At 38.4% G+C, this 25787-nt stretch overlaps 3 protein-coding genes and 1 pseudogene across 4 annotated transcripts; 2 read left to right on the top strand and 2 right to left on the bottom strand.

Annotated features, from left to right (window-relative positions):
- Positions 1-516: 516 nt before the first annotated feature.
- LOC147860905 (large ribosomal subunit protein eL28y-like) lies at positions 517-3004 on the bottom strand. 2 transcript variants are annotated; one of them, XM_087323533.1, is made up of 4 exons: positions 2832-3004; positions 2392-2541; positions 1756-1916; positions 517-911 (listed from the first exon to the last, which is right to left on the bottom strand). In XM_087323533.1, the coding sequence occupies exons 2-4, from the start codon at positions 2537-2539 to the stop codon at positions 777-779; spliced, it is 444 nt and encodes a 147-aa protein (XP_087179659.1). In that variant the 5' UTR covers positions 2540-2541; positions 2832-3004; the 3' UTR covers positions 517-776. The 2 variants fall into 2 exon arrangements, with proteins under 2 accessions (XP_087179659.1, XP_087179660.1); XM_087323534.1 differs by lacking the exon at positions 2832-3004 and having other exon boundaries at positions 2392-2547.
- A 1472-nt stretch (positions 3005-4476) lies between these two features.
- On the top strand, positions 4477-5078 carry LOC147860904 (histone H4). Its single transcript, XM_087323152.1, has one exon. The coding sequence runs from the start codon at positions 4570-4572 to the stop codon at positions 4879-4881; it is 312 nt and encodes a 103-aa protein (XP_087179278.1). The 5' UTR covers positions 4477-4569; the 3' UTR covers positions 4882-5078.
- Positions 5079-6536: 1458 nt separating this feature from the next.
- Positions 6537-20727, bottom strand: MEE13 (myosin heavy chain-like protein). Its single transcript, XM_087323850.1, has 19 exons — positions 20637-20727; positions 14003-14082; positions 12690-12786; positions 11765-11873; positions 11605-11643; positions 11422-11505; positions 11278-11339; positions 11034-11073; positions 10773-10949; positions 10616-10684; positions 10480-10536; positions 10133-10404; positions 9778-9852; positions 9377-9494; positions 8367-8477; positions 8220-8299; positions 7467-7781; positions 7299-7392; positions 6537-6995 (listed from the first exon to the last, which is right to left on the bottom strand). Exons 2-19 carry the CDS (start codon positions 14061-14063, stop codon positions 6771-6773), a joined length of 2085 nt encoding a protein of 694 aa, XP_087179976.1. The 5' UTR covers positions 14064-14082; positions 20637-20727; the 3' UTR covers positions 6537-6770.
- On the top strand, positions 16319-18625 carry LOC147860903 (pentatricopeptide repeat-containing protein At1g11290, chloroplastic pseudogene; annotated as a pseudogene).
- Positions 20728-25787: the final 5060 nt, after the last annotated feature.

The following is a 25787-nucleotide window of genomic DNA, read 5'->3' as shown; positions in this document are numbered from 1 at the left end:
ACTTTCCATGTTGCTTTCATCAGCAAGAGAACTCAAGTTTATTGTTGTTTTCTTTAAAATTAACTATTACTATTCTATGAACCCAAAATACAGCAGTGGTGAAGGTAATGTTACAAGGTAACCCCCCTATAAGAAATATGTCAACTTATTTCTATAAGAACAAACAGATGAACAATTTAAAACTTAAAAAATTCTGTGAGTATCATGAAGGTGAATTACAATACTCTATATATAGTAAATTTTTATTGTAAACAAAGTCTCAAGTGAATTATATATATATATATATATATATATACAGATCCAAATGCGATTTTCCATTTGTTGTCTGCAAACTTATATCCATCCAATGTTTCTGTTTAGAAGAGATCATGATCACATTATTTACGTGAATGACGCAATATAAAACATCTAAACCTAAATGTTACTCTGAAAGCGATTATGCATCCAAAGTAGTAACTAATCAATTCAAAAGGATCCCACTCCTATTACTCAGCATCCATCAGAGAAATGCAGAAATAACAAAATGTGAAATATGACTCACGACAAATATCATCCACACACAATTTATTTGTTAGCAAGTCTAGTAACCAAATAATCACGCTCATAAACACTATATCAAGCCAAGCCTCAAAAATACTAGCAGATGTCATAGTTAATCACTCAAGGATGCCATGTTTGGAGGTAAACAACAAAATTGTATTATGCCAAAGCAGTGGTTTCCACTTCAATTCTATGCTAGTTCGAAATGAAACTAGGGTATAGTTTACACACAAAGTTTATGTGGACTTTCTCAATGATTTACCAGCCTTTTTAATAACTCCTGATTTTGCCACACGAAGACTTTTGTGAATAGAACTTAACTTTGCTAGTGCTGCTTTCTTCAAGTCTGGACGATAGCCATTTGCAACCACCTACAAAACATTGTTTTGCATACACTTCAGCAAAATACAGAAAAACAAAAAGTGCATTTTCAAGGAGCATTACTTTCTAATTTTCTAATATCAGGGAATCCAATTTATGATTCATTCATGAAGTCAAAGTGTTCAGTTTCTTTCAAAGAGAGCCTCTATAGAAGTTAGCGTGAATACATATTCGAGAGAAAAGCCTACACTACTAGGTTTAACACTATCCAGCACCATGAGAAAAAAATTGTATTTTTCCACATGGCAAAATATCAAAACTTTCTACAAATACTTTAAACATATATTTCATCAACAGTACCTAGAGGCTAGCACTAAAAAACCTTTGCATGATTCTAGTTAGACAACACATCAAAACAACAGCAAGTATTGTGCAAGTCTGATGCAAGCCATAGAACTAATACATGCATCAACTTACAAGGAAGAAACATCTGATCTTTTCACACTGTAATATCAGAATATTATAATTTATCTGATATTTAAGCACCACTAGTACCCGATAATAATAGATTTTCCTGTAAATTAGCCATCTGCATTGATTGCAAGGGAAAAGATTTATCATTCAAAAAAGTTGGGATCAATTTGTTGTAACTTGATAGTTAAACATCTTGCAATGGGAAAAGCCAAGTGATTATCTTCTCTTTCTTACCTACAATTCATGCATATTAACAAAGCTCAGCAATTAGACACATATTTTTACCCAAATACTCATCTTTAAGCATTGAGAGTCAAAGGTCAATACTTATGAATTCCAACTTTCAGTGATTTTACTCATCTGCATTCATCTAATTGTAACTATAAGACGATATTTTATAGCTCAGAATCCTGACCATACCTGGTTCTCAATAACTGCGGCCATACGCCTTACATCTCTCTTCAACAGACACCTATTCACAGAATCTCTAGGTTTGGTACTTTTCTTTGTCTTTGTTGTAGCAAGGAAAACGGTAAGATCACTACCAGGAGTAATGGATACAGTTTTCTTGTTTGCCAAGCCTGTGTAAGTAATACACAAGATTTTTCAAATTCATGTGAGGTAAGGTAAATTTTCCATACATCAGATCATTATATATACAGATTTAAGTAAGATGCATTACACTCATACACTGAGTTAAGAATACAACCAGAAGATACAAGATTTTTCACATTCATGCCTGAATAAAAATGAATAACATGAAAGATGCATTGCCATATCAGATGAATTAGCATTCACATTGAAGACTAAGTCGATGAAGAAAAATGCAGAAAATATAAAATGCATTTCTCTTCCAAAGGAGAAAGTACAAGATTGATTACACTTTGAGTAAAATAAGTGGATATCTACATTGGGCCCTGAATTCAGATAATCAAGCCCTAGCATGAAACACAACTTTGCTTCCATACAAATACAAAGTTTCACCTGAGTACTTCAATGCATTATACACTGAACATCTATACCATATTGAATATGAATTTGAAATCAGAACTTTACCTGAATACTTGAAGGTATTAAGGTTGTAGAGGTTATTGAGCTCGCTGCTGAACTGCATGGAGTTGCTGCCGTTTCCATTCCTCTTCACAAGGAACCTGTTGTTCTTCTTCACGAGTTGCCACAGCAAATCTGAGGAGACGGCGGCCATTTCTGCTAGTGATTGGACCATATCAGAGAATAGACAATAGAAACACAAAGGTGATTCCATACACACGTATCGTACATACAAGCAGGTGAAAACAGATGCCGAAAAGCGAAAACGATGGAGAAAACACAACCGGGGATGAGAAACACGACAAATATGAGGTTGGAAAAAGGAGAAGATGGAGAGATTTAATACATCGTCAGAAACATTAGACACCAAAAGAAGAACAGGTGAAGATACGTAGCGAATGGCAATGGAGGAGAGACAAAGGCGCAGGGAAAAGGCGTGCAAGTACCTGAAGCTGCTGATTCTTCTTCTTCTTCTCCGACGTTGCAGCCGTCGTCGGGAGAGAGGGCAGAGGGGGGGCGGATCTGCAGGGAATGCAGAAGAGAAGTATGTAGATTAAGAGGGAGGAAGAGCAATGGAGAAGCTTCAGAGAGGAGGAGGCGTTGAGATTAGGGTTAGGGTTTGGCGTGCAGAACTGGAAGGGGAGGGAGATGGACGGTTTCACACTTGGGCAGCTGCTTGGCTTTATATTTGTCCGGCCATCTCTCCATGTCCACAAGAAACAAACACACTCCATCTCTCAATCCCGTCAAGTCAGGTTGTCGTAGTATCGACTTGATGTACAATACATATCTATGTATGTACATAGTACCGTATACGATTCTATTACCCTTACTAACGAGTCTTCTTCGTCGTCTTCTTCTTCTTCTTCTTCTTCTTCTTCTTCTTCATAGTAGCATCGGTAACCCTGGCGAGCAGATGGAATGCCCGTAGATGGCACATGGTGACACGATTGCAAGTCTTACGCATGACCGAGAATGCCTATTGCAAAGTCTAAGCATTTATTCGTGACCTTGTTTTGTACAAGGTAGATGTAAGTACATAGTTTTACTCTTCTTCCTTAATTATACTCATCGTGGATATAAAGATGCCACGGAGTTTGTATTAACATCTGACCCACACTATTCCCATCTTTTTGTGCCACCCCTTTTCGAAAATGCAAATCTATGACATGCCATTGGATATATGTAGAACATACATATATGAAATCAACAATGTTGAAAGGAATAAAATTGGGGTTGATGGGCAGGGCAAGGTAGGTGGTCCAATAGCTGAGAACAAAGGTAAAGAGGGTAGTAAGCGAGGGAGACAAACAAAAGACAATATGTCTATCCATGGGTAGCAAGCATCGTCCTCTAGTCACACAATAGTGTGTTAGTTGTACTTGAAACTACAAGCCCTACCCATTGGGGGCATGTTCCAAGGAAGCTAATGCAGGTCCTACCCATCGAGAGGTGTGTCCCGATAAGCCAACATGGGTCCCACCCATTGGGAGGTGCGTCCAGGGAAGCGAACACAAGTACCACCCATTGAGAGGTGTGTCCAGGGAAGCCAATACGGGTACTGCCCAATGAGAGTTGTGTCCATGGAAGCCAACGTGGGTCCCATTCATTAGAGGTGTGTCCCCAATAAGCCAACATGGGACCCACCCATTGGGAGGTGTGTCCTGGGAGGCCAACATGGGACCCATCCATGAAAGGTGTGTCCACGGAAGCCAACGTGGGTCCCATTCATCAGTGGTGTGTCCCCGGTAAGCCAACACGGGACCCACACATCGGGAAAGGTGTGTCCCAGGAAGCCAACGCGGGTCTTGCCCATCATGGGTGTGTCCCGAGAAGCCAACGTGTGTCCCAGCCCAGCCATCGGGGAGGTTTGCCTCTCCGATGAGATAATTGTGTTTTCTCGAGGCCGTGGCTCTCCACCGTTAGATGGTGGGCAAAGCCAGCCTCATCGTGCGGCGCCCATCGAACGATGTGGAGCAGGATCGATCCGCGACATTGAATATGGGGGAGCCGTTAGATCTGGAGGGGCGAAATGGACGGTGCAGATCAAACCAGATGAAGAATAAAGCAGAAAGGATCAGTACCCGTTTCTTCCGTTTCTCTGCAGCGTTTCGCCTTCTCCCGCGTACAGACAGACACAGAAGGAAACCCTAACTCGCCAAATCCATCCATCCATCCATCGCCATGTCCGGAAGAGGTAAAGGAGGCAAAGGTCTCGGAAAGGGAGGAGCGAAGCGCCATCGCAAGGTTCTCAGAGATAACATCCAAGGCATTACCAAGCCTGCAATCCGCCGTCTCGCCCGTCGTGGTGGAGTGAAGCGTATCAGTGGATTAATCTACGAGGAGACGCGAGGCGTCCTCAAGATCTTTCTCGAGAATGTCATCAGAGACGCCGTGACCTACACAGAGCACGCTCGACGCAAGACCGTCACTGCCATGGATGTTGTGTATGCCTTGAAGCGTCAAGGACGTACTCTCTACGGGTTTGGTGGATGATCTTTCTTTTATCACCATAGCGTTTCGCTTGACTTGATTTCTTCCCTTGCTGATTGGTGTTCCCAGTTCTGTTTCATGGATCCACCTTTAGTCTTGTGACTCTGGAATTGTATATGTAACGATCGTTTGAAATAGATGGGTTTTTCATTAGTATGGTTCTCTCCGATGCGTGATAAAAGGGTGTGATTGTCCTCATATGTCTATGCAATCTCTCTCTCTCTCTCTCTCTCTCTCTCTCTCTCTCTCTATTCATACGTTGTATAATAACAGTTGTGCGTGAATTTTGTCGAGATGTATCTGTAAGCACTTTTTTTTTATTGCTAGTCACCAGTAGATTTTTTTTAACGATTCGAACATGGTTGTCTTTAGGACTCATAAAATGGTTATGCTGTAGATTAATCGATATTTGATTGTAATGATGATGAGGATGGAAAAATGTTGCAGTTTTTAAAACTTATACTCTGGTGTATCTTAACATCTACGGAACTCTCCAATAGCTTGACTTTTATCTTACTGGAAATTTGTTTGTAATTAATTACATTGTGGCTCTCCCAATCTTAACAAGTTGTGCAATTTGAAACTTGTTTTCACTTGTGTGCTGAACATACTACATCAAAGTTGAATACATTTTTCTTTGCAGACTTCTTTGTGAGATGCAGTTTTCATTCTTCTGGGGTTATTTCATTGTTGTGTACGCACCCAAAAAACTTGATTTACGAATGGTCTAGACTGGAGTGAATGATTCTCTGGAGATTGAAAGTTGCCTCATTCATGTATCTGGTAATGTGGTTAAAAGCAGATCCTCTGGAAAGCATTTTGAAACACATTCGAAGGTTTTGGTCAGTACTTCATAAGATAATTTGATTACGATCCCTTCTAGTCCATTAGCCAGTTGGTTATGTACCACAACACATTACTTCATCATACACGGTATGGCAAACCTTCAGAGTTGTAACTTTAGAATTGCCCATACTTTTTCATATATTCATATTTAGTTATCATTGTTTTGTTAGTAATCTTCTTAAAAATGTTATTATGTGCTCTAAATAATAAGTGGGCCATGGAGGTTACCCTAAATTGTGGGCATTGCTTGTTTTGCTTCCCTTAAATCTGATGCAGCTTGGAAAAAATCATTTGTGAACACTTCTAGGTGACGTTGATGGAAAGTCTTAAGCTGAATGTAGATCATTGGATGGGATGGTTGACAGGTGTAATGGGTTTCCTAACTTAAGCCACTTACTGAGGCAGTGGCAGCAAATGGTACATTCACCCAAAGGTTAGAATGGTTATCTCTAGTTGTGATTAAACACAAGGAACGATCAAGAGGTCTCAGGGTACGAATTACTAGTTGTGAGTCGGACTTGTGACCATAAACTAAAGTGCAAGAAGCACAGGCACAGCCTTCGAAAGATGACGTAGAAATGGAAAAAGATATTGAGGTTTGGACCAAGTTGAGTAGAGGATTCGTCGTGGAGGATACATGCCACATTTGACATGGCTATAACTTGACTTTGCCACTTGTCTCTCGACTGTTTGATAATTTTTTATGATACCATGAGGGCTCTTCAAAAGGATCCTCACTCACACATAATGGAACTCTTTAAAAGTTACAAAAAACCAATATATAGACAACAAAAGTAAGGTTGGCTGCAGGAAAATAGCGACACTTGGTCTTCCTCATCACCATCAAACCAAATGTGTATTGATGAGCTTTTCATTGGACGTAATGATAGTTTTCAAATGATTCCCTAATATAATCATGATGTGAAATTGATCCCCTCACAATTGCTTAAAAACAATTCTGACCATCATGCATGTGCATAAAAAACAATTGAGGGTTGTTCATCAGGTGTGGATTACATGATCTTTTATTTGACAGATTAAATGGATCAAATGTCTTCACGTGAATTTAAATAGGTTTTACAAATTTCTGCTGCAAGAAGAATAGAATCTAATAGTGCACCTCCAAAAGGAGTTGCTAAATTTGTCTCATTTCGACACAATCCTGAGACAAAAGATAGTCTAAGATGCTTTCCCTCCTCTATAACAGAATCAAGTAGCGATATATTATGGCTGAAAGAATCAAGATGCCAATCCCATGGTTCTTGTGCAATCTGCAATCAAATCATTACCATTTTTAGGAGAAAAAAAGTAACAGCAGAGATTGTGCTTTTAGATCTAGGTATGCTCAACCAGGATGTGTAACATTTGACAAATTTTTAAAATCACAAGCAAAGATTACAGCCTTAGAAATGGTAATTTCATGTATTAAGACATGAACTACATCAAATCTGAAATTTAAAGGCTGATAAGCTCATGAAGAGAATGCCAAAAATATCCAACTTTAGTGAAAAGCAAAGATTCAGAGAATGGCAATGTATTACTTTCTTAAGAAAGATGTAAGAGTTTGCATATACCTTAGCTATTCTTTGATGTAGCCGCATTACAGAACCAGAAAGCTCTTGCAAAATCGAAAAAATATCCCGCAGCGCAGCATTTTCTGCTTGCAACCTTCAAAAGACCAAAATTGTATTAAGTCACAGTCCTTTATTTGAGAAATCATCATATATTTCCTCTGATCATACCTTGCCACACCACAATCCCCCTGCACTCTAGTGTTATTGATTGATTTATTATGTCCTGCATCTTTTAACCAATATCTTTGGATCCAATGAGTAGAGACCTTCCTTGTATCATGGTCTTGTGCTTCAAAATGTTTCAAAGAGTCTGGAATCAATGCCTTACTCCAAACCCACCTTGGAGAAACATTTCCTCCATTTTTACTCTGGGTTTGCGTATTTCCTAATACTTTTGATGATCCAGTTCCTTCAACCTTACTCCAACGTAGTTGAGCTTTATGATGATCGACGATGCGACTGTAATTGCTGTAAGGTAGAACCCTGGATGTAGACATTATATCTTACTGTTAGTTCCCACTTTTCCTGGGAACTGTACTTATATGTATGGTAAAAACTTAATGGTAAACATTATCTGTAATTTCTCTAAGGTAAATAAACATAAAATTATTTATTGTCAGCCAGTACTGTTTCTTGAACAGTTTGAGTTGTCATTTGTACTAAAAAATATTTAAACTTGAAAACATTAGAATTATCGTTTTGCAACACTCCTTGAATGGTTTCATGATCGATTTATGATGTATAGTTAAGCATCTTATTCTCAATAAGCATTATTTCTTTGACAGTTTTCATATCATCTGTACTTGAGTCTTGCTACAGAGTAATATTCGAAAGGTAAAAACTTACATCCAACTTTTGATCAGCACTTTTTCATGGCTAGTTTCATGTAACTCTGACTTTAATTTCAACAGTAATACTCACCAGTTTAATTCCTGTATTCTCTGAAATTCTTCCCAAAGGTTTGCCAGTTCCATATGCACGTTTGCTTTATCAGCCGTAACCTGATGCAGGATAGAGAAAACATGAACAAAATATAAATTCCTACAAAACATACTCTGGATTTCTAACCTGGAAGAGCTGCTTTTGCAGTTGAATGATTCGATATTCTTGGACAGCGATTGTGTTTTCCTCTAAAATGCGTCTCTCCTCTTGCTGGGACAGAAGTAGAAGTGTGGATACCTGATAAATAAGTGCAAATGGAGAGGCAATTTTAACTACTGGATAAAAGTATAACCAATATCCAGAAAATCTGTACTGCTTAAGTTTTCACATCCATGCTCAAGCTTCCATTAATGAGAGCTAGCCAATTTATATGGCTCCTTTGCAATCACTCAAAATGTGAACATTTCAGAAATAAACTCATACAGTCTAATATGCCATTCTGGCCTCCTGAGAGTTGTTTATATATCATTCTTTCTCGAAAATGATATAATATATAGCATTCATTACTGGTCCCTATAAGCGTTGCCTTATATCTCTTTACGATAATTATTTTAATTAAAAGAGGCCATCAATGTGAGAGCTGGAATGTAACTCCAAACAAAGCTTCCACATCAAGAGGATCTTGTTCCAGTCACTAAAAAGGTCTCAGCCTACTGCAATCAATGTCAATTAAAAAGTATAAGCAATATCATTTAATCGTCTCGCAACTGGTATTTTGATCTCATATAGTTAAATATCTAGAATACTGAAAAAATTTAAACAAATCATTCTGAGGTTCACGTCAAGTTAGATCAAAGCATTTTACAGTCGAAGGTTCACTTCATGTCGTCTCCAGATCAAAGAAAGATCTTTTGCATTACAGACTTCCAAAATAAATTATCATAAGACTGCTGCTGTAACCAAATTATATGTATGAATAATTAGCTGAAATTTTTATTTAGTTCACATATTTATTAGCTGATATTTTTAAATGGTTCACATATTTTGATGGATTCAGCATAGCTGTGTTTTTTCGTTTGTATTATCAAATTGTCCAAGATCAGTAATTACTGCAGACAATAGCTCCAAGAAGTGCTGATATGCGACTAGATTGTTCCTAAACCATAATAATTATATTATCTTGAGGCAAACCATACCTTTTGTTGCAAGGCGAGAGCCAGTGCTTCCTTAATGCCCAGAATCTGAGAGTCAGATATTTGTGCCTGTGCATTCCTGCTGTCTTTGTGGTTCTCCTGAGAAAGCAATATTGTCAATCTTCACTTGGTACAGAGAACTGTGATCACGCAAGGCTGCAAACACATCAAAATCTCTGAAAAACACTTTACACTTTGGGACACATCATTCAGAATCATGAAGTTCATTTGGAAAGCTATGCAAAATTCTACATCACCGAAAGTCTGATAATAAATTTGAGATACGCAAGAGGCATGTATTTAAGACGCGAGGCTGGAAACAAATCAAACATAAAACACCTTCCACTTTGGGATTCATCATTCAGAATCATGAGGATGATTTGTATACATATGCACAATTCTACATCAAGAAAGCCCGATAATGATTTTCAAATAAGCAAGTGACATGGTGTTCTGGAATTTTTTTCTTTACTGATCGTCTGAATTTCCATAAGAGTAAATCATGAGAAAACGTCAAAAGTTCATATAGGAAGTTAACAGACATTTATTTGGGAACGAGTTTCCTACAACATCTTTACTCAGCAATTGGGATTAACTTTTTATTCAGGCATGCGAATTGTCTTTAATGAGACTTTCACTTCCTGTTCCAAACTTCATTTGGAACTGTTAAGAAAACTAGGGATTAATTGGTGCTAGATGAAGTTATAACTCATGACTAATCTCCTCATGTGGATTATCACATACAGATAGGATGCTCAAAAAGCATTGACAATTGAACTGTCACAACAGAATATTCCAAAAACGCTTGCCTTAAAAAATTCGCCAGCCTTCTCTTTATCAACTGAATTTCTTTTCTCGCTCAATTCATTGTGAACCATGTGTATTTTTAGTTGCTTCATTCGGAAATCTTCATAGTACATCCTAGACAATTCTGCCATTTCTTTCAGTGTTTTCATCATGTCTCTCTTAAAATCAAAAAAATCTGACTGGAAATTTCTTAATTCTCCAGTTAGAACTACCATCAAATGCACCTGCAATAGCTAAAATCAGCAAACACATTCATTGTTTCTCAACAGGAAATTAACACCTCAAACAAATCAATTTACCATTTTTTCTTTATGGTCCAGATATTGATCTTCCACAAGCTTTTTAGATGTGGCTACCTAAGTGAAAAAGACAATCACTACCAATGTATTTCTTGAGATATACAAGTCAAAATATGTATCTGCATCAAAATCTTACTTCTTTAAGATCTCTTGTCAAACTAGATACCAAATCAATAGATACATGATACTTTTCCTGCAATAGAGCCTGTACAGAAAGAAACAATGGACAAAATCATACAAAGTCCTTCCAACAACAGAAAACTAGTAAATGTAAGATTAACTGCCTTTCTTACCATAGCTATTTTCCCATCTTTAACTTGATCATATAAACTCTCTAATTCCTTTTCCCTGTCTCCATATGTCCAGAAATTTTGCGGATCTCCCAATAAAGCCATTGCTTTTTCATGATACTCTCCTTGACATTTTGTTTCACTCCCATTCATCCGAATATCCCAAAAAAAGTCTACAACCTACATAATATTTAATAGGTCATACATATTATTCAACAGAAAATTCTTATATGATCCTATTTATTCAACAAAATTTGAACATACCTTTCTGTGTTCCTGAAGCTCAGATGTTAGTAGTTCCAACCTGAAAATAAATGCAGACATCACACCGAATATATATGGAGATAATCATTGCACACGTATATATTGAACAATGCAGAGCCACATGCATGAAAGCATATGTATAGATATAAGTGTACATATATCCAGATATATTATTTCGCAAAATAAGTGTATATGCAATATGACTCTGTATTCAAACACATGAATCTAGGTTTATTTGAGCTACCTGTCTCCTAATTGTTTTACTTTTCCAGTCAACTCTTTCTCTCTCTTTTGCCTGTTTTCAACCTGAAAAAATCAATACAAGGCAAAGTTCACATTACAGCATATCAAGTTTGTAAACTTGTGAGTGTAGAGTTTCATTTCTAACCTGTAAAACTGCTTTGTCTCTCTCGTTTAGAGCACTTGCAATTGTAGTCTGAAAAAACTTGATATTTTTTTCAAGCTCAATGTTCTAAAATAAAAGCTATGCCATTAGTTTAAATATATTTCTTGGCATATCTTAGAAAAGTTATTTCGAGTTCATCTAAACATAAAACTGCCAGAACCTTACTTTATCAGTTTCTGATTTCAGAAGATCAGCAAACTGTGTCTGTATAAACATGTAGCATTCACATTGGAGCCATCATATTATAATCAAAGATATAACTCACACATTTAAATGTCCACGGCATAAGGTGATTGAAGATGCAATTGTGTTAAAAAAATTGTACCTTTATATTGTAAATCTCCGTCAATTCATCGCGTAGCTTGCAATTGGTTTTTGTGCACTCTTCCAACTTCTGCTTACTAACTTCAAGTTCCTGCTTCAGAGTGGTAATCCTGTGAAGTGGAAATTTACAAATGTTCAAAAAAATGTACTGCATAGTGCACCTTTATATAATTGTACAAATTTTTCTTTTAATCATGGCAAACAATGACTGGAAAAGAAAGTGAACTCTGAAGACAATACATGGTCTGATAACTAACTAATTTGATTAAATACTTATGCACAAACCCAGAGTTTCCAAGAAAATGGGATTTACAAATACCAAGAAAATGCCAATTTCCCCAAAATAGAGATCACAATATTGATGCAGGATCTCTGGCTTTTAGTTCTACGGTAAGCAAGGGCTTTTTTAAGGAAAGCAAGGCTTGAGCTTATCTTAGGTTCCTTAAGAAAGGCATGAAAAAAGATAAGACTTTTAGAAAAAACCCTCTACATATATAGGTGGCCATGGTGCATTGAAAAGGAAGGTTTTATTGATCGAAAAAAAGACTGCATAGGAAGTAGTTGGTTCAAGCTTATCTAGCTTTTTGTCTTTTTGCAAATCTCTTTAGAGATAGTTTTACCATCTCAATCTGTTTTTTCAGAATTTCAGATTAATTCAAATCCAGATCTTTTTGAGTGTCTCGAGATGCGAAAAATAAGAGGCCATCCTATGCATTTGCAAGTAGAATAATGTAGCTAGGGGATGTTGCAAGTATGTAATGTCGAAAGCCTAAAAAACAAAAAAAATGCCTGAAGCTTAAAGACAGGGAAAATCTCTAATTGTATTGACTTATTACACCATTGCAGTAATCATGCGGCGAATATGTTTACTTTTCTTCAAATAGAAAATCTTACAGAAACAAAACAAGATAATAGTCATGTCTAACCTCCGTGTCTGTATCTTAGAGAGAGCATCAGCTTTGCTTGACATCCCAGATTGTTGCATGCACAATTGCTCAATATCAAGTTGAAGATCATCACGCTCTGCATTTTATAAATGTGAGATAATAAATTTAGAAACACTGATGGTCATCTTTCAATCAACTAACAAGATGGAAAAATCAACTCAGTTTCAGGGTTTAGTAAAGTTTCTTTCACAAACAAATTGTAAACGTGCCTTCAGGGTTTAGTAAAGAAAGAACTAGACAAAGTTGAAAAAGAGAAATTAAGCCCTTTACAGAGGAATAGCAATAATCCACGCATTGCAAGTGTTTTGGAAAAGTAACGATTCAGCAGCTTGATATCTTTCGTCCATATATGGAATACCTATTTTGTAAACGATCATTCCACATCGAATTAGAAATCTTGCTATGGATACTTCTAGGAGATTGTCTCCCATAAAAAAATGGATTTCTCAGTAACTACTCTGACGTAATCCAGAAACTGAAGGGAGCATCACATGTTTCCCCATGAATTTGATTGTTCTCTATCCCTTTTCAGCGACAGTTTTTATTGACCTTTTAGTTCCTTTTTGTGTCATTTGGCACTGTGAAGTCGAATATAATGGCCACTAGATGTGTCACTTTTGAATCATAGGTCAATTTTGGTCTCCAGAGATTTGTTAGGATATCTTTTCTTTCTTATAGTGCGAATTACGAAGCCACAATCCTTTCTATGTGACAGTTGCAACAGCTTTTGAAGGAGACCCTCGACAAATAAGGCACCTCTAAAAACTTTCCTATTACTCAATTGATTCTTAACACTTTGCTTTATTTCCTGAGGTTGCAAACCTATTTCTGTCCAATTTGTTGAGAAGAACATAGACAGATGGGCATTTATCTGTAGCTTCATGGTCATACAGCCATTCCACCAAATTCTGAATAGTCTGCTATGCCTTTTAACAAATGCCATCATTTGAGGCACAGAAGGTCTGATAAGTTACTTGAGCATAACCCTTATAAATCAAGAAGGCTATATGGAGAAGATAATATTTTCAAGATCCAGATTTGTCAAAAGAATTCTCATATAGTTTATTCCCAGGACTCTTATCTTTTAAGAAGAAAATATATATGCATTACAGTAATGAAAACATCAAAATCCCACGGTTGCACTATAAAGTATGTAGCTTCATACGGTTGACACAGCACTAGCAGCCTGAGAGTTGCAAATTGTAGAACGTTTCTCAAAAGCTTCACGCATCAAATTATTAAATCAAAATTCAAAACTTCAGATTGACATAATTATTTTGTTCTGTGAGCACCCCGTTCAAGTTCTGATATGCGCTTTAGCAGAGCTGCAGGGTTGCACAAATCTTCATCCATATCTCCAACTTGATTTACACTGTAATATGGAACCTGAACATTTCTCTTATTACATTTACTTTTTAAGTTTTAACAACTGAACGTTCATTCTTGGCTCCCATTTGGCTACCTAGAGACATAACAAAGTCCTTACACATATACATATTGTTCCACGCACACACACGTTAACAGTGCTACAATACAAACATCTTCCACAAAAGTTATCATACATGGACACACATCGGTTAATGGTCTCACAGTACAAACGACATCCCAAAAGGCATCATACATGGACACACATATGTTAATAGGCCAACTGTACAAAGAACATCCGCAAAAGGTATCTATGATACATGGAACCAATCCCAAGTATTGTGATTCCTTGATGATCTGTAACAGCGCTTGCGGGAATTCTCTCCATAGAACCCCTCTCCGCTGAAGAATATAGTTACACATTGGAAGTCAAATCTCACGTTTATGTGCCGATGTCTAGGGGAGCGACAAGGTCACTACATATACACAACACCAGGAATGCTCTTTTATAATACCAAAGTTTGGTCTTATTTGAGGAGAGAAGTCTAAAATAAGACCAAAGATGGTCAAAGACCAAGGAACTAATTCTATATATGTCTATGTCATCCCTAGGCCACAATCTCCAACATAACACATATATCTACGTTATGTACATATGTATGTGTGTCATCCCTAGTCCATAGTCTCCAACATAACACAATATATCTACGTCATGTACATATGTATGCATGTTGTCCCTAGTCTCCAACGTAACACATATATCTACATTATGTACATATGTATGTGTGTCATCCCTAGTCCATAGTCTCCAACATAACACAATATATCTACGTCATGTACATATGTATGCATGTTGTCCCTAGTCTCCAACGTAACACATATATCTACATTATGTACATGTATGTATGTATGTCATCCCTAGTCCATAGTCCATAGTCTCGGACATTACAATAATTTATCGGTAACGTGCGTTCATTCACACGTACCTAGTCAGAGCGCAATCATTGCACCCCCTACCCGTGTATATTCGATTCTTGAGCAAGGCTCATGGATGGGCTATTACCATGTGCGCAACAATCTACACGTTCTGGTTTGGGCACCGTAGGCCGACGCAACATGGTCGACACATGTCCGCAAAACTCACATATAATACGTAACCACGACCTTTCCTCCCTCTCTGTGGCCCGGTGGAATGTTGATGGGCACGAAACGACGCAAAGCGTGCATGGTCTGCTCTCCCACCATGCCTACGTTGTCCTGTGACCGATAATACTTAACATATCTCAACGCATAGATTCCAATCTCTCTGTTTGTTGCCTCTTTACCTCTTACAAGTAACTCCCTCGTGTCTGCGGCGTACGCCAGACCTCACATTATAATCGAGGGTGTTATGTTGGAGACTATGGCCTAGGGATGACATAGACATATATAGAATTAGTTCATTGGTATTATTTGAGACTTCTTTCCTCAAATAAGACCAAAGATGGTCATTGGGAGTGCCCATTGGGACAGGTTTGGGGGAGACAACGGTGGTGCACCTTTTGGGACTAGGACAAGGCCCCTTGGTGAGTCCCAATAAGTTTTGGAATTGTGTCCCATTTGGGACTGAATAGGTACACCACAGAGTTGTTGTCCAAGTTGTGAACATATGATATCTTCAATCTATTAAGGATTTTTTTGGATCGACTGATCCGGTTTCAAGGAAGAGGAGCACATACGAAGTTCGCACCTTTAACTCAAAAAAGAGAAACTCGAAACGAGAGGGAGAGAATATCAAAGGCATAAATATTACTCTCATCAAATTGGATGGGACATTCAAATTTCATCAATATAATTGGGCTAAATTTGAAACGTTTTTCGCGTAGCATTGCCACACTCCCAATGTGGAACTGCCACTGAAAACGAAGCATGGGCCCGACTTCCAAGCCCCAGGATGTTTGGTCCAACTTGGGTTCTCTAAATTTGGCATGACTTATGAACTAGCTAGCTATCTATGGTCATAACTTATATAAGTTATATTCATTCACTTATCTCACTCACTTATGAACCGTATCTTCACCTCACTCTCTCTCATGAACTCAGGTAGAGTAGAGTACATACTGTTCTTGAGGCTTGGCAGAGTGAGAAATGTCTATACATACATATGGCAAAGCTTCCTGCTGTCCATGGAGCTATTTCCTTTTGAAGGACCCACCCGAGAAATCTATAGGAAATGGTGGAGTTAGCAGCAATCCTTCCTTCTTTTAGAGGGAAGTGACGTGATGGCCGAAGAAGAAACCATAGCTTTTCTTCTTCAATCGCACTCTCTTCTTCTTCCTTCTCCTCAACAATGCCTGCTTCTTCATGCTCGAATGGTCTGTTTTGGGCTGGATCAGAAAACCCATCTGGCTAATGTCCTCCTGCACAGGTATGCAAAATCCATGGAAATCTCAAATACTAGTGTTTTGTTTAACAAGTTCATAAGAGAGATGTGGTCTCTTGGAACACCATGATGGGTGCATATGCCAATGCCCAAGATGAGAGACATCATCCCAAGCAGTGCCTTGCCATGTTCAGAAAGTTCAACCTCACCCCAAAGAGGTGCCACATTATGCCCAAAAGGTGTCAGTTCATGCTGGAGAATTGCTTACTTATGCCCAAGAATCACTACGTCATGCCCAAGAAGTGTCACATCATGTGCAGGAAATTCAAGGTGATACTCAAGTTGTACCACATCATGCCAAAAAAGTGCCACATCTTTCCACCCAGGAAGTGTCCAGTCAAGCCCAAAGAGTGCCGCCTCCTGCTCAAGAAGAGACACAGCACATATGAAAGGCCCTTGAAATGCTCACACAAATGGTAACAGAGGATGTTAGTCCAGACAGGGTCACATTCATCATATGTCTCAAGGCATGTTCCCATGCTGCCTCCCTCGTAGAGGGCGAGCACGTTCACACCTTGGCTGTGGGGGCTGGATTGCACACTGACATTATGGTTGCCACTGGACTTATCGACATGTATGGCCGATGTCGAGATGTTGATCAAGCTAAGATTGTATTTAGCAAGGTTAGTGTTGCTCTTGATGTGGCAGCTTATAACTCCCTCATGGGAGCTTTTGTTAGGAAAGGACGCCACCATGAGGCTCTGAGGCTCTTATCAGAGATGCGGGCACGAGATGTGAAACCAAACGCGATCACATTCATCAATGCATTGAGTGCATGTGTTGCCCCTGACAACCTTAGCGATGGGAAATTTATCCACACTTGTATCTCTGATGAATTGCTTTAATCAAATGTGGTATTGAGAAATGCCCTTATGACTATGTATGGGAAGTGTGGAGACCCTACCAACGTTCGGATTATGTTCGGTAAAGTCGAGAAGCGCACCGTGGTATCATGGACATCCATGATTACCAAGTGTACTAGGCAAGGGTGCAATAGAGAAGCTTTGGATTACTTCCACCAAATGCAAGAACAAGGCATGGAACCAGATAAGGTCACTTTCATAAGTGCTCTATCCGCATGTGCAAACCTCGAATCTATGGCCGAGGGCAAGGAGATCCATGCATTGGTTACATACAAAGGGTTTGAGCTCGATGTTATCACTGGGACAGCTCTTGTCAATATGTATGGCAAATGCAAACTTCTCGATGATGCCCTAGCTGCCTTCAATAACATCACTCAACAAACGGTGATATCATGGAATGCAATCATCACAGTTTATGCCCAACAAGGATTAGGCCATGAAGCTCTCGAGCTGTTTAGGAAAATGCAGCAAGAAGAAGACATGGAACCTGATAAGGTCACATTTATCGGTATTCTTACTGCGTGTGCTTGCATTGGGGTTTTAGATGAAGGCATAGCAATTCATAACCATATTGCAAATCTTGGGCTCGAATCTGATTTCGTCATTACCAATGCCATTGTCAACATGTATGGTAAATGTGACGCTTTACAGAAGGCTCAGTCGGTATTTGATAATATGCACAAATGGAATGTGGTCACATGGACAGCACTGATCACAGCGTACGCTCAACAAGGACATGGTAGCGAAGCTTTGAATTTGTACAAGAAAATGCAAGAAGAGAAGGTGATGCCGAATGCGACCACTTTTTTAAGCCTTATTTCCGCATGTAGTCACGCAGGGCTGGTAGAGGAGGGCTTGTTCTATTTTTCTTCAATGAGGGATGAACATGGTGTAGAGCCAACGTTTGAGCATTATGGGAGCATGGTTGATCTTCTTGGGAGAGCAGGTCTTTTGACTGAAGCTGCGGATTTCATTAACAAAATGCCAATGGAAGCTGATGCTTGTGTTTGGACATCTTTACTTGGTGCTTGTCGGATGCACGGTGACATGGAACGAGCAAAAAGAGCTGCAGAAAACGTGGTCTACTTAGAGGGAAACAATGCATCTGCTTATGTTTTGCTCTTTAACATGTATGCTTTAGATGGGAAGGAGAATGACATGGAAAGAATCAGGAAGATGATGGCAAAGAGAGGGATAGATAAGCAATTAGGGTGTAGTTTGATTTGAATTGTAGTAAGACAATGAGTAACATTTTTGTTCCATCAGAGGGTATGCTTATACAGAAAGGGAAGAGGAGGTGGAACTCTGTCACATCCTTAAGACATCCGGATTGGGATCTATAAAGTTCAGCCTAAAGGAATGAAACCCATCATTAGCCATTGAACTCTCAAAGTGTGAATACACACTTCGTTGGATGGTGGCCCTAAAGGAATAAAACCCATCATTAGCCGACTCGGATTGGAGGTGAGGTCCGGAGTCGGAGGCAAGTACTAGGACGCGGACTAATCAAACACAACGTCGCATTGAGTGATCATCACACTTGGACCCTTGCTCCTAACATCTGTTGTATTATAAAAGAGCATTCCTGGTTGTGTATATGTAGTGACCTTGTCGCTCCCCTAGACACCGGCACATAAACTTGAGATTTGACTTCCAATGTGTAACTATATTCTTCAACGGAGAGAGGTTCTATGGAAAGAATTCCCGCAAGCTCTGTTACGGATCATCAAGGAATCACAATACTTGGGATTGGTTCCATGTATCATAGATACCTTTTGCGGATGTTGTTTGTACTGCTGGCCTATTAACAGATGTGTGTCCATGTATGATAACTTTTGTGGAAGATGTTTGTATTGTAGCACTATTAACGTGTGTGTGTGCGTGTGCGCGCGCGCGTGGAACAATATATAAGGACTTTGTTATGTCTCTAGGTAGCCAAATGGGAGCCAAGAATGAACGTTCAGTTGTTAAAAGTAAATGTAATAAGAGAACGGCCATCAAAAGCTTGAATTAATTGCACTCAGTATAAATATCTGCTCATAAATATACGTTTATTAAAATAAGTACAATATAAAGTGCAATTAAATTCCAAGCTATTTCAATAATGCAATATCAAAATTTGAAGGTGATTCTGAAATAATGCAAATGCAAATCACAGTAAAACTATTTTTTTGCAAACATGTCTTCAAATACACGAATGAAACATGCATTAAAAGGAGAAGGATATGGCTTCATTGTATTTTCTTTGTCTCTAAAGATTGGCTATGTGTCTTTCTTACTTATCTTTACCTACAAAGATTGACTATGGTCATATGTAATATTGGACTATTTTGTAGTAAGGCCTCCAGCCATTGTAATTCTAATACCAATGGACGATATACTTTCAAGAAAAAACAAAAATTGTAAGAACAAATACTGAAACTCTTTTCTATGTAAATATATGTCATAAATGCTGAACCCTAAACCCTGAAACCCTTTAAAATGTAACTTACCAAAATAACATTATAATTACCAAAATTGACCGGAAAGACATCCCAATTCTGAAAGTTACCAACTTACAATTTATTTCTTGCGAAGCTAATCAATACCATATTAGCACATTTGATCAACAATCAACATGCTACATGCAAAGAATAGCTTAAAAAGCACTTAGTATAGCTATAGTTATAGCAAACAAGCATAATTAGAACATAAATTGGCTACATAAAGTTATGTTGCTTGCTTATTAATTATGTTCACATATGCCATTAATGTTATTTAGTATTAATTAGCGGTACAGATGGCATAGTAATTGAGTCATTCTCAAATTTCGAAGGCCACGTTGAGGCATTTGGATATCTATTGTGCTACATTGGTAATTATCTAAAACATAAACCCTAGAACCTGAGTCATAGTAACATGATCTAATCAAAATTGATCCAAAATTTAACTCACATGTCTACTACAAGATGATGTAAACAACAGAAATCGATCTGACCTGATAATAAATTGCAAGCTCTCCAATTGCAGAGAAAAAAGGAAGTTTTAGAGCAAAACAGAAACAGGATTAACGATGCACAAAGATTCCAATCTAGGTCAATCTTTCTGACCATTTTTCCTTTATAACATCGTATTGCAAATCTTTTTTCTTTAAAATTCTGTGTGTGTGTGTGTGTGTGCAAGCTAAACAGAATTCCATGGAATTCTTTCTTTATTTTTTCTGGTGAAGACGAACAAAGCTCTCTCTTTCTCTACCTCGAGACATTGCATGAAGGGGAAGAAGGGGAAGGAGAATACCTGAGGCAGACCAGTCGCTCGTCTCTCTCTCTCTAGAGCAGATTTCGAATTCCTATAATTCAGAAGGATCATGCAGGAAGGCAGTATCATCTGCTGGCCATAAATCTGCGAAAAAATGAAGCTTAAATAAAGAGTGGCCAACAGACATACACATTCATATATCTGTGCATGCGTGTGAATGCATGCAATGTATGTATGTATGTATGTATGTATTGTATGATTGTATGTATTTATTGTATGATTGTATGTACGTATAATTGTATGATTGTAATTGTATGTATGTATGTACGTATGTATTGTATGATTGTAATTTGCATGTATGTACGTACGTATGTATTGTATGATTGTAATTTGTATGTATGTATGTATGTACGTATGTATTGTATGTATGTATGTATGTATGTATGTATGTATGTATGTATGTATGTATGTATTGTATTGTATGTATGTATGTATGATTGTATTGTATGATTGTATGATAGTATTGTATGTATTGTATGATTGTAATTGTATGTATGTATTGTATGATTGTATGTACGTATAATTGTATGCATGTATGTACGTATGTATTGTATGATTGTAAGTTGTATGTATGTATGTATGTATGTATGTACGTATGTATTGTATGTATGTAGGCATGCATTCATGTATGTCTGTAGTTTGGGCATGCATGCATTGCGTTTTGTGTATAAACTGTGTGTGAGTGAATATGTACGTATGTATGGTGGTGGTGCACACGATGGGATTAGAACTGCGTGGATAATGTGTGCATGTGCATTGCATCATTTGCAAGTTAGTTCCTCGCCCATGGGCTAGTCTCCATCTCATGGATTGGAGTTGGTCTCCCATCATCCATGAACATTAAATCTCTCTCTCTCTCTCTCTCTCTCTCTCTCTCTCTCTTTTGGGTGAAAACACACAATTATATTAATAAATGTGTGTAAAAAACACTACTTACAATGGGTGTGACAATGGAGTATGGTCACCCACTAACTACACTACACTACACGGGTAGTGGAACATGTTGAATTGCCAATAGGCAAGATGAACACTCCACCGAGGAAAGATTTTCCACTTGCTCCAATAAAGAAAATTGCCACATTAGTACTCCCTTCAACTTTCGTAGATATGCTTTCTCTCCATGTCTACCATCGAATACAAAAGTGTTGTGCATGTTCCAATTATGATGCAATCCCCAATATCTTAGAAATAGAAAAACGATCTCCATCTCTGATTTTGGGTCAACCTGTGTAAATTGTGCAAACACCCATTGTCTAGGTGTCAAATAACACCGTGATAAAACTTGCCAAATTTGAGAAATGTAACTCCAAATCTTCATAGTGATAAGAGCCCTGGTTGGGATGGCTTGACAAATGAAGTTTTTAAGCGATATTCGAACATTTTAAAGGGGCCCTTAACTTTGATGTTTCAACATTCTTGATTCTGGTTGGATCTCTCTCTCTCTCTCTTTACTTTATCTTGATTAGCTTACCCTAGTGGTAAGTCATTATACACTACTAACAATACATCTTGGGTGTGAAACCAAGATACATACTCCATAGATATCTCTTATTTCACTAGATGCCACTGTGGAATGTAGGGGTTGAACCCATGAACACCTGGTCTCCATTGGGCAACCTTACTAATTGAGCTACATCCATTTGGGTAACTCTCTCTCTCTCTCTCTCTCAATAAAAGCACACAATTATATTAATTGTATGTAAAATCCACTTAGTTACAACACTTCTTAGTCTCCCTACCTATCATATATGCTATGTAGGGAGAGGGACGTCCTATAATGCTATTCAAAAAACCTGAATTTGCATTTGAGGAAATGATCCCCACATGCTCTCACATCCAAAAATTTCACATGAGAATACCTTTCAGCTTTTTTATATAGGCTTTCACCCATGTCTATTATCAAACATGAAAAGCATTACGCATATTCCAATTGTGTTGTCGACCCCAATAATGTAAAAATTGGAACCATATCTCCTTCTCATCATTTGAACCATTTTAAACATATTGAGAAAAAACCCATTGTTGAGGTCTCAAACAACAACGGGTTACAACTTGCCAAATGTCTGATAAGTATTTCCAAATGGTACACGCTATAGGACATTATTATGAACCTATGTGTACTATCCTCCAATGGAATGATGCAAAAGAAACAAGTGCCAGACCCTAGTCCTCGTCTCTTTAAGGCCGAACCTAATGGGAGCCCACCAATCATGACTCTCCATATGAATTCCTTGGCACGAAATGGTAGATGGGAATGCCAACCATGTTGTAATATTTTCCACCACCTTGCATCTGACTTACATACATTCCACAACTTTGCTGCTTTAGGAGATAGCCAAGATAATGATGCCATCACATGATGATAGAATATATTTGTAGTGACTTGTAACAAGCATGTACCATCTAGTAACCACCAATCCACCCAAGGTGCAAAATTTGTTTTCAATGGCAAAGATCCTTGCAACAATGGTATATCTTGTAATTTCTCCCAAATAAATCCATAATTTGGGGAAATACATAACCATTTCTTGGCATTTTCAAAATCTGACAACCTTTGAGATTCATTATCAAACACATCTTCCGAATGTACAATCCCCAATCAAAATAAACAATTGAATTGAGATCGCAACTTCTCTTTCCCATGCCAAAACAACACTTGAGAAGAAACAAGCTATTCATTTTGTAATGAATTACAATATTCTCGATCACTTGATGGTCTTGTGCCCCAAGCCCCCTTACATTCCATAGTTTCACCTAGTTGATGAGTGGAATTGGTGAGATTTGTTACCCCAATGCATGGGCCACTATATATATGGACACTATATGTTGTATATATGTGTTGTTGTTGTGTGTGTATAACATGCTACCTATACCAAATCAATGTGTTTTCATAGTATTTTTTATATATAGCCTCTCTAGTTCACATTGTAGTTTGGATGTGCGAGTATAGATGTGATCTTGCCCATACATTGGTGTATAGAGATCTTGAAGGTATGGTCCATGGAACTCTATATGTGTGTATGATCGACATCTTGTCCTTTAGGGTAGACAATGGTGGTATAAAAATTTATTGTATTGCTCATTCTTCACATGCACACGAGCTAAATATATATGTCAGTGTGTGCTTACACAATCTGTCACATATGTTTTGACTCACTCAGTATATGATGCAAGTTTTGTTTTGGTTTTTTGTTGATGTAAATGTAAAGGGGCATGCCCAGAATAAAAGCCTTTGCTTCTTATGGTGTAAAAAACATCCCTATTGATTGAAGACTAAAGTCATAAAAATACTCATGAGAGAAGTTGGCACTCTCATGCTTGATTGGGGAAGAGTTCAACCCAATTAGAAAGAATCTATTAATGTTCTTAAAGGGACATTAAAGGATAAAACCGAATCTAGGAAACATCTGTCCAATTATTTGGCTAATCTACATGATTTTGTTGGCTCTTGCATGTGAACAATTTAGAGTTGATGACTTTTCAATCTATATAAAATGGCGGTTAGACGAACATGATTCAAACACTTACGAAATGTTTGGTTGTCATGTTGCTAATAGAAGATAAACTCCTAATACATCACTATACATCAACGTCAATTTAATTCAAAATGAGACCTCAAGTTGGCTTCCTTTTCTTCAAACAATGATTTTGTGCCACATCAACAACATCCCATATTTCAAGGGAAAAATGATCATTATATGGGTTTACATTGTCCTAAATGATGCCTATGTGGACCATAGAAATCAATGTTGCATCAATAATGATATCCTTTTTCAATGAGGCCAAAGTCGACCTATACTTCTAACGAGTTGATTTTGTTGTGCTCCAAAATGGATTTCTACGTCAATGAGGCATTTGATATAATTTTGGATGCTATTACAATTGAACTTTCTTGGGATCACCACATGACTATGGATTTGCATGAGTGGGCATGCTAACATAGCGTGGTAAGAAAGTCATATGATGTTAATTAACATGGTAAATGAAAAATAATGGCCACAACGAAGGGTTTCCAATGATAGGACAACACATGTCATGAAATGCAAGCAACCAAGTGGGATTTGAACTCCTAACGCAAATAGTTAAATCTTTATACATGTATTATTTCATGTGAATGTTATAGTTCGTTTTCATTAATTGCACATCTTTTACAACGTGGATTAGGACTAAGGTCACAAGCCAAAATTCTCTTGCGTCTAATGATTGATCAGGTGCAATGCCCCCCGACATGGATTTCTCTCCCGACTTCTAGCGCATATCTGTCCCACCTATGTGGAAGGCCAATGATTGTGGATCGAGATGTTTTCCCAGACATGCAGATCCATTAACAAAAAGTCGTGAGGACAATGTAGGGCAACTGGAGAAGGATAAGTAAGGAACGAAGAAGGGCGAGGATGCAAGCCGTCTCGTGCCCGTGCCATTCCGTCTCGGTCCGCTGACATGCATGTGTGGCTCTTGACGATCCGGGGTCTCTTCTCCTTCTTTTGTCATTCGACAGGCTAGGCAGGAATGCCGGTACAAGGGCCGACTCGCTTGGCTTGGCGGGATAATTGTGTTTGGTTAAGTGTGAAACGAAGCAGGGGATCCAATGCCTTCTCTTTCATGGAGGCAGCGGCAACAACATATTCCTACATAGTGTCTCAGAAGATGCATATGCAGATGCAGGTGGTCTATGGGCCGACGCGCTCGGGTTGTCGGGGCAAAATGTGTCCGGGCAATTGTGTCCGGACAGGTGTGAAACCAAGCAGGGGAGATCCCCTGCCTCTCTCTCTCTCTCTCTCTCTCTCTCTCTCTCTATCACGGAGGCAGCATCAGCATATATTCCTACACAGAATCTGATGGAGAATCTGATGCAGAATCCGATGGAGATGCAGATGCAGATGCAGAATCTGATGCAGATTCCGATTCTGAGCATGATGATGCGGACCTCTTGATGAACTCGATGCAATCTGCAATGGCTTCCCTGTTACTCGCCGCCCTGCCCACCCCCATCATCCCTGTTTCTGCCCGCCTGTACATCCCCTCTCTTCCGATCCTGCCTTCCTTCGCCCAGCTCCCTTGATTCTCTTCCTTGTATGGTATGGCGATGGAATTCGCCATAGCTCGGATCTTCTTCAGGATGCTGTACAG

Source organism: Azolla caroliniana, unplaced genomic scaffold (assembly GCF_043228905.1).
Source record: "Azolla caroliniana isolate FFs.n. ecotype wild unplaced genomic scaffold, voAzoCaro1.0.p SCAF_8, whole genome shotgun sequence".
NCBI classification, from domain to species: domain Eukaryota; kingdom Viridiplantae; phylum Streptophyta; class Polypodiopsida; order Salviniales; family Salviniaceae; genus Azolla; species Azolla caroliniana.
This window is presented reverse-complemented; position numbering and strand designations above follow the sequence as displayed.